General features: G+C 35.9%; 1 protein-coding gene across 6 annotated transcripts in view; it reads right to left on the bottom strand.

Moving 5' to 3' along the window:
- LOC145292005 (prominin-1-like) overlaps positions 1-13,652 on the bottom strand; it is a gene marked incomplete at its 5' end in the record, with an annotated part of 563,543 nt that overhangs the window by 533,203 nt on the left and 16,688 nt on the right. For all 6 annotated transcript variants that reach the window (XM_080137986.1, XM_080137989.1, XM_080137988.1 and 3 more), the window contains 2 exon segments: positions 3,611-3,677; positions 6,179-6,308. In XM_080137986.1, the coding sequence (XP_079994112.1) occupies positions 3,611-3,677; positions 6,179-6,308 (197 nt within the window).

Here is a 13,652-nt window from a genome sequence, read left to right as displayed (position 1 = left end):
CCAGAAGGGCTCCAATGTGTCTATAGTAGACTTGCGGAAGGCTTATTTGCAGGTGCGAGTGGATGAGACATTGTGGCCGTTCCAGACAGTGTGGTTCCGGGGTCAGAGATACTGCCTTACTCGACTTGGCTTTGGGCTGAATGTTGCACCGCAAATCATGAAGACCATCGTAAATGCAGTGTTGTCCCAGGAAAAGACCACTGAGGACGCAACATCGGCCTATATTGACGTCGCACGTCAGAGAAAAGTTAGCTCAATTTGGGTTGGAGTGCAAGGATCCCGAACGTCTGAGGGATGGAGCATGGGTATTAGGATTGGACGTTTGCGGGAAAGACGGTACCTTACGAAGGAGGCGTGACAGTGAGATTCCAAACATCCCTGATGTTATTACGCGGCGGACTATTTTTTCCTTGTGTGGGAAACTTATTGGTCACTTACCAGCGTGTGGCTGGCTCCGAGCAGGTGTGGGCGTCATCAAACGCAGGGCAAGGTTAGGTTGGGATGATGTATCTGATGATGCTCTTCTAACTCTGATGACAACAGAAACCCTAGAGAGAGTTAACAAGGAGGACCCTGCCCGTGGAGAATGGTGTGTCGATGGGGACACTGTGAATGTGTGGGTTGACGCTAGTTCTTTGGTATTGGGAGTGTTATTGGAGCAACGTGGAAATGTAATTGAAGACGCGTACTGGCTGCAACCCGTGAATGATGCTCAACACATCAACCTGGCGGAACTGGATGCTGTTGTAAAGGGTTTAAATCTGGCACTGCAATGGCAGTCAAAGAAGTTACACTTGTACACGGATTCTCTCTGCGTCTACCACTGGGTGTCCGACACTCTTTCGGGACGAACGAGAGTCCGCACTAAGGCAGCCAGTGAGATGTTAATCCGGCGGAGGCTAAACACCCTGAAGAGTCTGGTATCAGAGTATGTCCTGTCGGTGAGTGTAACGCTCGTGGCATCACACTGTAATCGTGCAGAATAACTAACCCGTGTGCCTCACAAATGGTATTAAGCTGTGAAGACAGGCGTGGAGTTCGCCGCTCGATCTTGCGCAGTCGGCGCAATTAGCTCATGCCAAATACAAAGAATTCATGTGCAGAGTGGACATCCAGGTATCAAAAGAACTTTGTATTTTGCGAGGCGTGTGGACCCGGCAGTGACAAGGGCGGATGTCAGGCAGATCATCAAGCACTGTGAGGCATGCCAATCTATCGATCCTGCACCTGAGCAATGGCAGAAGGGGTGATTGGAAGTTGAGCATGTGTGGCAACGATTAGTGATGGATATTACCCATTACAGTGGTAAGCCCTTTCTAATCCTTATCGACTGTGGACCCACTCGTTTTGCGGTGTGGCGGCAAATGACCAGGCAGGACTCAGCGAATGTTGTCCACCAACTGTCATCTATCTTTTCTGAGCGAGGTGCGCCGGAAGAGATATTGACGGACAACGATGCTGCTTTTTGTAGCCACCAAGTTCGACAGTTGTTGAATGAGTGGGGTGTCCGACTACGACTGCGATGTGCTCATGTGCCATCAGGGAATGGCATTGCTGAGAGGAGCCATCGCAGCATCAAGAGAATTGCTGCCAGAAAGCAATGCACCATTACGGAGGCCACGTATTGGTATAACATCACACCAAAGGATGGGAAGACACTAACAACAGCACCGGCCAATGTCATACACAAATATCGTGTTAGGATAAAGGGCATTGACACTGTCCAACCAATCGACGAGGAGAGTCATGACAAATACGAGGTAGGGGATCCAGTTTGGGTTAGACCCCCTGGAAACCGGTGCACCACCAAGTTCAAGCGAGGACGAATATCTGGAGTGGTCAGCCAGCAGTCGGTCCTTGTTGATGGAACCCCACGCCATGTGCGCGATCTTCGCCCAGCTAGTGAAGTACATCCCACAACTACAGAGAGCGATGAATCATCAGATGATGAGCTGCTAATGAGTGAGGTCACCGAGCAAGAGAGTGGTAGTTGTAGTTCGTCTGATCAGGCAGGATCAGAACCAGAACCACACCCAGAACCAGAAGCAGAACCTGAATCCGAGATTGTAAATACCACCCTTCGCAGTAGCCAACGAACTAAGAGGCCACCCTCAGAGTGCACTCTATGTGATCATCAGATCAGGGGGGAGTGTAGTACTTACCAACAAAACAAACGCCCACGTGTTTGTGCCTTGTATAGGCATGCGCGACAACAAAATTTGGGTTTTTATAAGCGGAAGTCTCGAGGTTGTCAGGAATCTACAGGCGCATGCGCAAGAGAAGGGATTGAGATAGTGGTATAAAAGGCAGGTCGAGTGAGAAGGTTGTTGTTGCTGTTGTCATTGGACGTTACAGTGACGCGTGCGTTAGCAGGTGATTAAGAGGCTGTTTTTTTTGTGTGTCAAGTCGCGCACCTCGGTGAAGATCATATAAGTCGTGCACCTCGGTGAAGGTCAATAATTGTATCAGAATTAGGAATTTAGGACAGAATCAGGAATGGTGTCAGATTTATGAATATAAATACAGTATCAGTGATTGTATCGAAATCCGGACACAATCAGTGATTATATTGAAATCCGGACACAATCAGTGACTGTATCGAAATCCGGACACAATCAGTGACTGTATCGAAATCCGGACACAATCAGTGATTGTATCGAAATCCGGACACAATCAGTGACTGTATCGAAATCCGGACACAATCAGTGATTGTATCGAAATCCGGACACAATCAGTGATTGTATCGAAATCCGGACACAATCAGTAACTATATCGAAATTCGGGCAAAATCAGTGACTGTATCGGAATTTGGACACAATCAGTGACTGTATCGGAATTTGGACACAATCAGTAACTGTATCAGAATTTGGACACAATCAGTAACTGTATCGGAATTTGGACACAATCAGTAACTGTATCGGAATTTGGACACAATCAGTAACTGTATCGGAATTTGGACACAATCAGTAACTGTATCGGAATTTGGACACAATCAGTAACTGTATCGGAATTTGGACACAATCAGTAACTCTATCGGAATTTGGACACAATCAGTGATTGTATTAGAATTAAAACAAAAGCAATAATTGTACTGGAATCTGTAATTATTTTGGAATTAGGAAAAAATATTGGAATCTTGTTCCTATTTTTAATCTAACTAAAAAACTTTTTTTCAAATAATTTTTCTGCAGATTTCTTTCTTGAAAGCTTGTAGGTGTATAATCACATAAAAAATTAGAATCTCATTTTTATTTATTTTTAAACTATTTAAATCTTACACATGAAGTTTTTTCTTTAATCTTGACTGCATCAGTTGTTTACAAATATTGCAAATTTTCAATTTAAACAAGTTTGATTAAAGAAAAAATGTCAATGATATGTCTTAATATCAGACTCCAAGTACTTTCAATTTTATGGAGACTCATCTTCATGTAAAGAAAATGAAAATGTCAAAAACGGGTAAAATCAAAATCAATTGAATTATTTTGATTTTATCTGAATAAATTTGCTATTTTAGTTTCAAACTATGACATTTACCTTCTTGTGAAGACGAACCATTAAGTCAAATGAATAAGTTCTTCATAAAGCATAAAAAAACAGATTTGCTTACCTTTTAATTCTGTTTGTAAATCAACCTTTAATTGAGCAGCTTGCTTTTGAGTCACAGATTTCAGATCCTGGAAAATAAAGTTGTAAAATATTTTATAGCAACATTTATATATAAATAATCCAATTCACTTTTATTGTTCCTCGCATATATACACTCAGAAAGGGTCGGCACCCATCACATAGAAGACCTATTTGTAAAGCATCATCAGCATTTTAGAAGGATATCATTCAAGAAAGATCGGATCTGGCTCGTGTACAGACAAGAGGGTCATTCTTAATCAGTATGGTTTTAAATGCTCAAGACCGCTAAATTCAACAAAATATGAAAGTACCAAATTATTATACAAAATGTTATCGGTACACAAAAAAATAGCAAAGATTTAATGATCAAGTAACAATCTAAGCGTATGAGATCAAATAAAAAAGGCAAAATTGGAAGGGTAGAAATCTGTAGATGATTTAAAAGAACAAGAGAAAAGAGGAAGCAATTCTCTTTGTATCAAAATACTGAAAAACTGTCATTCAAAAGTCAAATTGCACAGTCTTAGAAGAGTCCAAACTATCTCAGTGCAATGTAGAAAGGTTTGACAATAAAACATTACATTCAATGACTCAGCTCTATTTAAAAAATATACCACTGCCAATTTGTCCAACTTGCACTCCCATTATGATAAAAAAATAAACACTATTTGGACAAGTTAAAAATGTCACACTCTCATTGTCCGAGAGACAACTGTTGAATTTATTCTGCTTTTAATCCTACAGAGAAAATCTGTATTAAAAATATAAATTAAAAAAAATAAAGGACTTTTATCTATAATTTTTAAATGTCCATAGGATCTCAACATTTTCTGAGTTTTACTTTAACAATAGTTTAATCATCAGAGATAAGTTGGTCTATTCCTGTATCAGCTAGGTAAATACTTTCCCATTTTGAGTAAATCTTTTCGCTTGTTCCATGGTAATTCATTCAAATTCTGCAACATCTATCCACAAATCTATAATATCGGTCTTGAAGAAAACTATGTTATTGTAGTCAATGTTATATTTTATGTCTATTAAATTTCTTGTAATATCTCATCTTAATTGTCAAAACAACCACATAAAATGTTGCTGTTACAAGACCATCTGTACAATGTCTATAAAATCTGCACTTGGGTTTTTCAAGCAATTTTTTTTATTCACAATATTATCAATCAGAATTTTAATAGGTTTTGAAAAAAAAAATTTATTGTAAGAGTAGACTACCATAAAAACGTTTTAAAATCATATTTCATATTTAATGTTGTATGCAACTCGTGAATTGCAAACATTTCGTATGCAACTCGTGAATTGCAAACATTTCGTATGCAACTCGTGAATTGCAAACATTTCGTATGCAACTCATGAATTGCAAACATTTTGTATGCAACTTGTGAATTGCAAACATTTTGTATGCAACTCGTGAATTGCAAACATTTCGTATGCAACTCGTGAATTGCAAACATTTCGTATGCAACTCGTGAATTGCAAACATTTCGTATGCAACTCGTGAATTGCAAACATTTCGTATGCAACTCGTCAATTGCAAACATTTCGTATGCAACTCGTCAATTGCAAACATTTTGTATCGAAGTGGTACGACGAATGTTTATTCACAAGCACACAGAACATCACAATGTTACCGCTGGAATGAGTTAGTTCACATATCTCGCAACTATTTGGGAAATGAAGTCGGAGACAAGGCACTGTCGCCACCCTTACCCCCTGCTAAGCAATGAACACAGCATTGCCTGTGTCAGTGTCAAAATTAATGATGTGCAATGTTCAGCACTTACAGATATGGGATGTTCCAGGTCTATAGTTAGCACAAATTTCTGTCAGACATAGAGGAAGCAACATATGAGGTCATGACCATTAATGGCTTACCCCAAGAATGTTGTGGTAACTGTTAAATGGGATGAATTCTAAAGCATGGCAGTTGAGTGAAATTTTTTGTTGGCCAGCTTAGAACGAGACTGAATGGTGGAAGATAATATTGAATACACGAGGATTTGTTTCAAGTTGAGGAAAAAGAGAAAAAGACTTTCATGCATCAACAACTGCCACTTTTTTTGTTTGTCTATTCCTTTTCCATTTTATATATTCGAGTAATCAAATTCAAACATTTCATATTCAAGTAATCAAATTCAAACATTTCATATTCAAGTAATCAAATTCAAACATTTCATATTCAAGGAATGAATTACAAACATTCTGTACTAAAGTTGTATATTGCAAATATTTAATGCAAAAAATTGATGTGGTCTGATGAGAATTGGAAACTTGGAAGAGAAAACTAAAAACTATTATTGATCTTTTGAACTATTTGTTTTATAAAATAATTTACACTGACCTCAACTTCTACATTGCATGTCATGCTTTATTACATCAGTGACTGCTGCATATGAGAGATGATCCATTATGGATTGTCACTGTTTAAATACATTTTATTTAATTTCAATTGTGCACATATATGGGATGGCATGACACATTATTTAAAAAATTAAAACAGTTGCAAATATTATGGTGAAACCTAAATATTTTTTACCTTAAAGGAAGTATCAATATATAGTATAAAATCCTTTGTCCCTTCCTTGGCAATATTAAAAATCTCCGGATCGTCAATAAATCTTTTCTTGTAAAGTTCGTTTGTCACAAAAGTGCAAACAACAGCAAATCTGAAATGAAGAGAATATAGGGATGATAACCATGATTATAGCACAAAAGTTAGAATGAAACCATTTACAAAATTTAAAAACAATTTAATCACACATAATCTCCATAAAATGTAAATCTTATAATGAAGACGTGTGATTAAATTCTTTTTAAATTTTTATTTTATAGAATACTAGCAGGGACACCTGGCATTGCCTGGGTCGACATGAAGTTCCGTTTGGACACACTAAGGATATTCAGTAGTTTTCATTATATGTCAACTCTATGGTGGCCAATGTCGATACCCTCACAACAATTTAAAAAATAAAAGAACAGATAAAATCATGAAAATGTAATCACCCAAAAAAAGAAGAATGTGAAAATCTCTCCATCAGATATTTCGGCAGAAAGGATACAAAGAAAAGCTCTTCTCCAAATATTGAGCACTTTTTACTGCCCCTTGCTGACCCCTACCCTTTCAATAAATGGCATTTTTAAGGAATTGCAGTATATCTATGTAAAAAATTACCTTTACAATCTTAATCTTACTTATAACTTTGGGAGTAATGCCAAATACATGCTCCACGTATGAATGAAATAGGAAATTAACTGATCATTAAATCTAACTAGCAGTGTTATGTTTACTTGTTTTAAAATTAAGAAAAATTGTCTTCTCTTAAAATGTCTGATTTTAAAATAAAAATAGCAATACTACAATTCTATTTTTAAACCTTATTAAGTCTAAATACGAAAGGGCTGTATGTAGAATAAGGTTTCCTTTTTTTTATTAATTACAAACACAAATGAACCGTATTATTTAATTTTTGCAGCAATATGCATCCATTTTGTTGAATTAAACTTTAGAGGTGGTGATGGAATACATCCTTCCTTCACTAAACAGACCCTTGCAGAATCTACTCATCAGTTCAAAGTATATGAAATAAAATTTTAAAATGATTAACAGAAAAAGATGACAATGTAAATTTCCATAGGTTATAATTTTGGAGAAAGCTAATAGGACAAGAAAGTTTTCTTCATCTAATGCTCACTTCTCTACATTGAGCTGATCCAGTATAAATTAATAAAAAAAACAAACAAATGAAATATTGAAATGTATCGCACTAATGCTTCTCACATAATTAAACTGTTTAGTTACAAAGACACTAGTTAGTAGGTTGGGTCAACTGTTTTCACAGCTTGAAATGATGAAGAGAATAAAGAAATAAATAAAGGAAAAAGAAGGGAAAAAAAAATGAAAGACAAATTTATTACAAATCCATTAAAATAAAATATGGCTACTTTTGGTTTTCTGAAAAAATTGATGCATGGATAAGGTATTACTGTATCCGTTTAGATTCTTATGTATCCCTATGACCATCCACATTGCTAGCTCTAATCTCTATTTTCAGAATAATTGGATGTAAATAAGTTTCAAAATTTTCCATCTTTTAATTTTAGTTATTTCAAGACTAAAACATTCCCATTGCAGTTGTCTAAATTACTTCAAATGGACTTTAGCTTGTTTAGGAATAATGATGTGGTTCTTTCATATTTTAAGCAATCTGAGTTTCAATTTTACTAAGTATGAGGTGCCTTCAAAAAGTTTCCAGGCCACATCTTTAACAGTTTACATCAATGTTAAGGCTGCTCCTGGTAGGAATGGCAAACTTATTACCAGATGGATTTATGGCTGCAACCACATAGTGGCTTGGTCCCTAGTCGATGTCAGAACCCTTGATCGTATTATTAGGTCTCCCATAGTTGGAGTCTTGAATTTTGATGCCTGCTGGAGTTTGATGGAGATGGCATCAGGCAATCCTGTAAGAAAACTAGTTTAACAAACCTTTCCAGACCAACTCCATTAAAGCCAGCCAATCTAATCAACCAGCTGATGTTTGCATAAACATCTACCTGCTCACCAGTCCATCTAACTACAGTCAACTTCCTATAGGCTGTGAATGCACCATCTGTAAATGCTTCTTTTAACCATCTAGTTGGTCACTTTCGTCTATCTCCAACTAAAGGGCCAATGCATCCCCCTCCAGATACAATCTAAGAAGGCTCACCACCTTTTGAATTTTTGCTACCAATCTCAGTTCGTTCAGCCATGCAAATATATCTTCCTTGCCAGTAAACAGCTTCAACATATCACTGCTGATTTGTATAATAATAATGTCCGAGATAGTTTGATAGATTATCTATAGTTTTTTTTTCCTGGAATTAATCCCTATTTTAGTCCCATTAATTCTTTTGACGTCAAAGTTGTGATCACGTTTGATGAAACATTGGCTTATTTTCAAAGCAGAGAAAGAAAGAAAAAAGGTTGGAATTCTTAACTCTCAGCGTTGTACTTAAAAGGCTTTTTCTCGTCCACCACTCGCTCGCTTCTTCCTAAGCAGCCATCATATTTTCTCTTTTCGTCCTCTTCCTGACTGACAATAGGCTCAGTTGAGCAAGTTGATATTACTGTCACGGAACAAAATTAACATCTTTTTATGCTGCCACCGTGAACCCCAATAATTTGCATTTATTTCCTTATTTTCATATTTTTTGTATCTGACGGGTATCAGATTTGAGTGAGATTACTTCTCTACAGAGGGCACACACCAACCATGGGCTCTTATTTCTGTGGTTCTCCACACCGTAATTACAAAAAAAAAAAAAAAAAAAAAATGGACATTGAAAATTTTGGATTTTATGAATAAAAACGAAATCCTTAAATTAACATTTGTATTAAGCTACTTTCTCATACAATGGCTAAACCAAGTTTCTATGGTAGGAATTGGTAATACTAACATGAAGTGGAATGCTTACAAAGCAAGTAGCTGCTACTATGATGAATATGCATCCTTTCTCTTGTATCAACCATTTGAACAATTATAGGAGTAAAAGGCTCTCACTTATTAGAATAAAATTGTAGTTTTTACTATCAGCTCTTGTAATTTAGTTGCTTTAAATCCATTCTTTTAGAAATTTGTTTCACTGTATGCAAACAGATGCAGGCGTAAGTAGACCAAAAACCAACAAATGAAGATCAAAAAAGTATATACTCTTCAAGTGCGAGTTATAACAAAGAATTATAGGGACGCTTTCTTATGCACATTCTGAGAACATTATTGTGCATATTTGTGTATTATTTGTAACCTGAAAACATCCCTTTGAAAAGTCTCCATTATTAGTCATGTGATTGCTGATTGGCATAGTGATTAATATTAAGTGATCAGATGATGTTATATGAAAAAGTGACAGCAAGTAGATTTTTATTGTATTTTTTATATTTAAGGATGAAGACTTATAGTTATATATATATTATCAGTCACTCTTAGCTGCACACTGAAATTAGTAAGCCAAGAAAATACAGTTAAGCAAATAAAAACTAAAAATTTTTGAATTTCAACAATACTAAAGATATTTTATTAAAATACAAAGCAGAAGTCTATATGTAATTTGTTTATGGAACTATACCAGTAAAGTTAATAGGGGAAAAATCTCGCTACTTTAAAGATGAAAGGAATTTAGAAGATAGATTTACCTCATATGAAATCTTTTACATTGTGAAGACACCTTGATCTACACAAACTGTGTGGCTGAAACCAGAAAATGGCTGTCACATCAAAATTGAAAGGGACCAAATAATTTTGTTTGTTTGTTTTATTTTATGGTACATAAACCAGTTTTGGGTCATTTAATGCTGAAGCATTAATTGTAATGTGCTAGATATTGGTTAGTTGTTTTTAGTGTTTCTTGTAGAATATTTCTGCTATATTTTGTTGTATATTTTAATCTCTTACAAGAATTTATTAATTTTTTTCTGGGTTTATCTTGTTAAATATCTTCCTTAAGCTATTCTCCTAGTAATGCTTCATTCGGGCCTGTTCAAAGTCCACACAGCCTGTCAGTATATGATGTAATGAGTAGGGCTCCTAACATGTTATGCAAATAGGCACCTCTTCTCTTTTTAGTAGATGTGAGTGTATGACATGAGTATAACCAATTCGGAATCTACTCATTATTACCTGTTTTTTCTTTGTGCAGGAGTTCCAATGTTCTTGCTATTTTAGACATACATATATATATATATATATATATATATATATATATATATATATACTTGTTTATTGTTATATAAACATGGTCACATCCTGCTGCTACAAATAGCCACTTGTTTCAATCAAACAACAGATATCATCAGGCAGCGACTTGACTATTCAAAAGTTCAATGAATAACCTTATAACATTATTCATTGAACTTTTGAATAGTCAAGTCGCTGCCTGATGATATCTGTTGTTTGATTGAAACAAGTGGCTATTTGTAGCAGCAGGATGTGACCATGTTTATATAACAATAAACAAGTATTATCAGCTCTTTTTATAGAGCACTATCTAACAACCTCGTTGAATTCATTAGTCCATTACTTTTGAATAAAAAAAACCCGAGTATATATATATATATATTGGGTTTTAGATCTGTATAAGGGATTTTTCCAATTGTATTGAAATGACTTTTGCTGCTTTGTCCATTTTTTTGTTCATCTAGATGCGAAGGTGATTTGGAATCCAGCAGAAGACTATGTATTTATTCATTGTTATGGTGTTTATATTGTTCAGGTTTGTAATAAGAGTATTTAAATCGTATGTTGAGACTGCAGACACACAGTAACCAAAATGCACTGACGCTGGAGGTGAATAGGTCATGTAATTGACCCCCACAGCTGTCATGGTTGAACCACCTGCTAGGAAACAAGTCATATATATATATATACAAAAAGAGAAGCACAAGCCACCAATCTGAAAGCAGTCAGAACACGATATTTGACGAGCCTGCTGTTGAATCCACCCCCTCCTATTTCATCCCTCTGTTTACAGCTGGGAGTGCACACACAGGGCAAGAAATAAAATATTTTTATATTTTTTTCTAACAAACGAATTTTGTGTTGCAAATTGACTTCTGGCTGTCAAATTACCAATGTTCATTGCAGCTACATCACACACGCTCATTTGGTGCTCATATATGACCAGTTATTTTAACAAAGAATAAGCGAGCCTGGATGAACTGTAAACACAATGATAAAGAAGGGCCCTGTGAAGTCATTGAAAATGAAAAAACAAGACAATAAAGGCAGGTGACATACGATTTTTTTCACTCTCATTTTTCTGCTTGGAAAAATATATATACACATAAATACATATGTGGCGTGCAAAAAAAAAAAAAAAAATTCTCAAAATTGTTTTTAAAGCTTATTTTTTTTCTCCTCTCTTTTGTCTTTCGTTAGAAAATTTGATGTTGAGTTGTATTGTTAGCTTGTTTTTTGTTCTCGTCAATAGCATACTATTGTCATAATGGAACAGCAGCTATTTTCAAATTTCGCGCAGGGATTGACTTCAGAATTGAAAAAGGCAGTGGGGTCAGTGAAACAAAAATGTAGGCAAAACAAAAAAAAATACAACTAAAAACAGACGGAACAAAAACTCGCTTCTCGCAGAAACGTGGGTCGTAACAAGCACAATCTACTCACCAGAATCACCTACAAACACTCTGCAGAACGCCCCCTCTCCTTTCCAGTGTCCTGCCTTTATAGCGGCCGGGAACGACATATTTGCATAATCGCGCGAGAGCAGACATGATTCAACGATAATCACATTGGGTAAACGCTAACAAAAGCCCATGGACGCCATCTTAAAACTCTCTCTTTCGCTCAACCCAAAACAGACGTATCCGAGGTAAGCTCTATTTCTCATTTTGGTTACTGCTAATTCTGCTACAGTCAGTTTCAAGATAAGAGGAGAATCCTTTCTAAGGAAAATAGTGCCATTGGAAAATAGAAGAGACGGTAGCTACAGAAGGTAGGTGAATCATGTAGAGCAGTATTTTAGGGTGACTGGAGCAGTGAATAAGGAAAAATGTCAGATAACTCTAACCACTAGGGGCCTGGTCAGACAATTCATAAACAAACTCATGTTAAACAATGAAAGTTTAACATGGGAAGAATTAAAGAGGTCCCTAGAGGACTACTATGGAATTATCACAAACCCTAACAAACACATAGTCGAATTAACGAATGTGAGAGAGTAGTTTAAAAGGGATGCAAGATTATATGCAAAGAATAGTTAGACTAGCAGAAGGCACTTATAGTAGGATAGACCAGGGAAGCATACTAGTTAGAAAACAGGTACTGGGAATTTTTATAGAGTGTCTCAGGGTTAGGAGTGTGAAGATGGTTGTGATGAGACATGAGCCACAGGAACTTCAAGCGGCTTATCAGAAAGCCCTAGTAGAAGTTAAATAGAAGATCCAGCCCAATGCAAGCCAGAGTATGAAGACAAACCCATGGAGGTTCTTCACACGAGATGGCAGATTCAAGTTGAGGCTATGGGTCCAGCCAGTCACTGAAAATATGGAGATAGACATAAAAGAGGGAACCAAGCAGAGAGTAGAGGGCTAGTATTTAAAACTAGAGAGAAGGAAAGAGGTTGGCAGGTGTTACTGTTGTGGTGAAGTGGGCCATATACAGAAATTTTGCAAATAAGCGGTCAGAGTGTGTTCACAAATACTCGAAACGGGGTGTGTTCACATAAATACTCGACGTTTCTAGTTGTTTTAGCTAACCAGGGAAAAGAATTGTCTTTGCTACAGAATTTGAACACAGCATGTACATCTTTCCAGTCAAAAGCTAGAATATCTCAAAGTTGACGCTTTGTAGTACAAAAATAAATAGAGAAACTATATTCAAACGCTATTTAATATTAATTTCTTTTGTCCTAAAATTTGAAAAGAATTGGATAAAAACTTTTTATGCATGAATCGATAACCATGGTAATTTTTGTTCGTGATGCGCACAAAAAATCTGTAAACAAAATGTTTGTCAACTAACTTAAAATCATAAAGTATTAATTAAAAAAAAATTTTTTGTTATTATTTAGAAAACACGTTTTTAAGTGTGAAAAGGAAAAGAATATTTAAAAAAAAAAAAAATTGTTATTATTTAGAAAACAAGTTTTAAAGTGTGGAAAGGAAAAGAATATTTAAACAAAAAAAAATTCTTTGAAAAAGAATGTCCGACAATGAACACTTTTTCTTAGGTAAAAAAAAAAACACTTTTAAATGAGTTAAAACACACAATCCACTAATCCAGTTAAGTAAAAGAATAGCTTATCATGCCTATGATACATTTTTTTTTTTTTACACAGTGATCACCACTTATCAAGGCCCGGAAGCCACTCAGGGATAAGGATTATTGCAAGTACATTACGTTAGTGTGGAGATTTGATGAAGTGTTTACTTAAGGGGGCGGTTCATTAGGAATTTGTTAATGTTGAACTTGAAGACATCCAAGTTGTAGTCCGGTGAGAAGCAGGCAGACGGAACA

Source organism: Euprymna scolopes, chromosome 13 (assembly GCF_053919585.1).
Source record: "Euprymna scolopes isolate OS-2025 chromosome 13, ASM5391958v1, whole genome shotgun sequence".
Taxonomy (NCBI): Eukaryota; Metazoa; Mollusca; class Cephalopoda; order Sepiida; family Sepiolidae; genus Euprymna; species Euprymna scolopes.
This window is presented reverse-complemented; position numbering and strand designations above follow the sequence as displayed.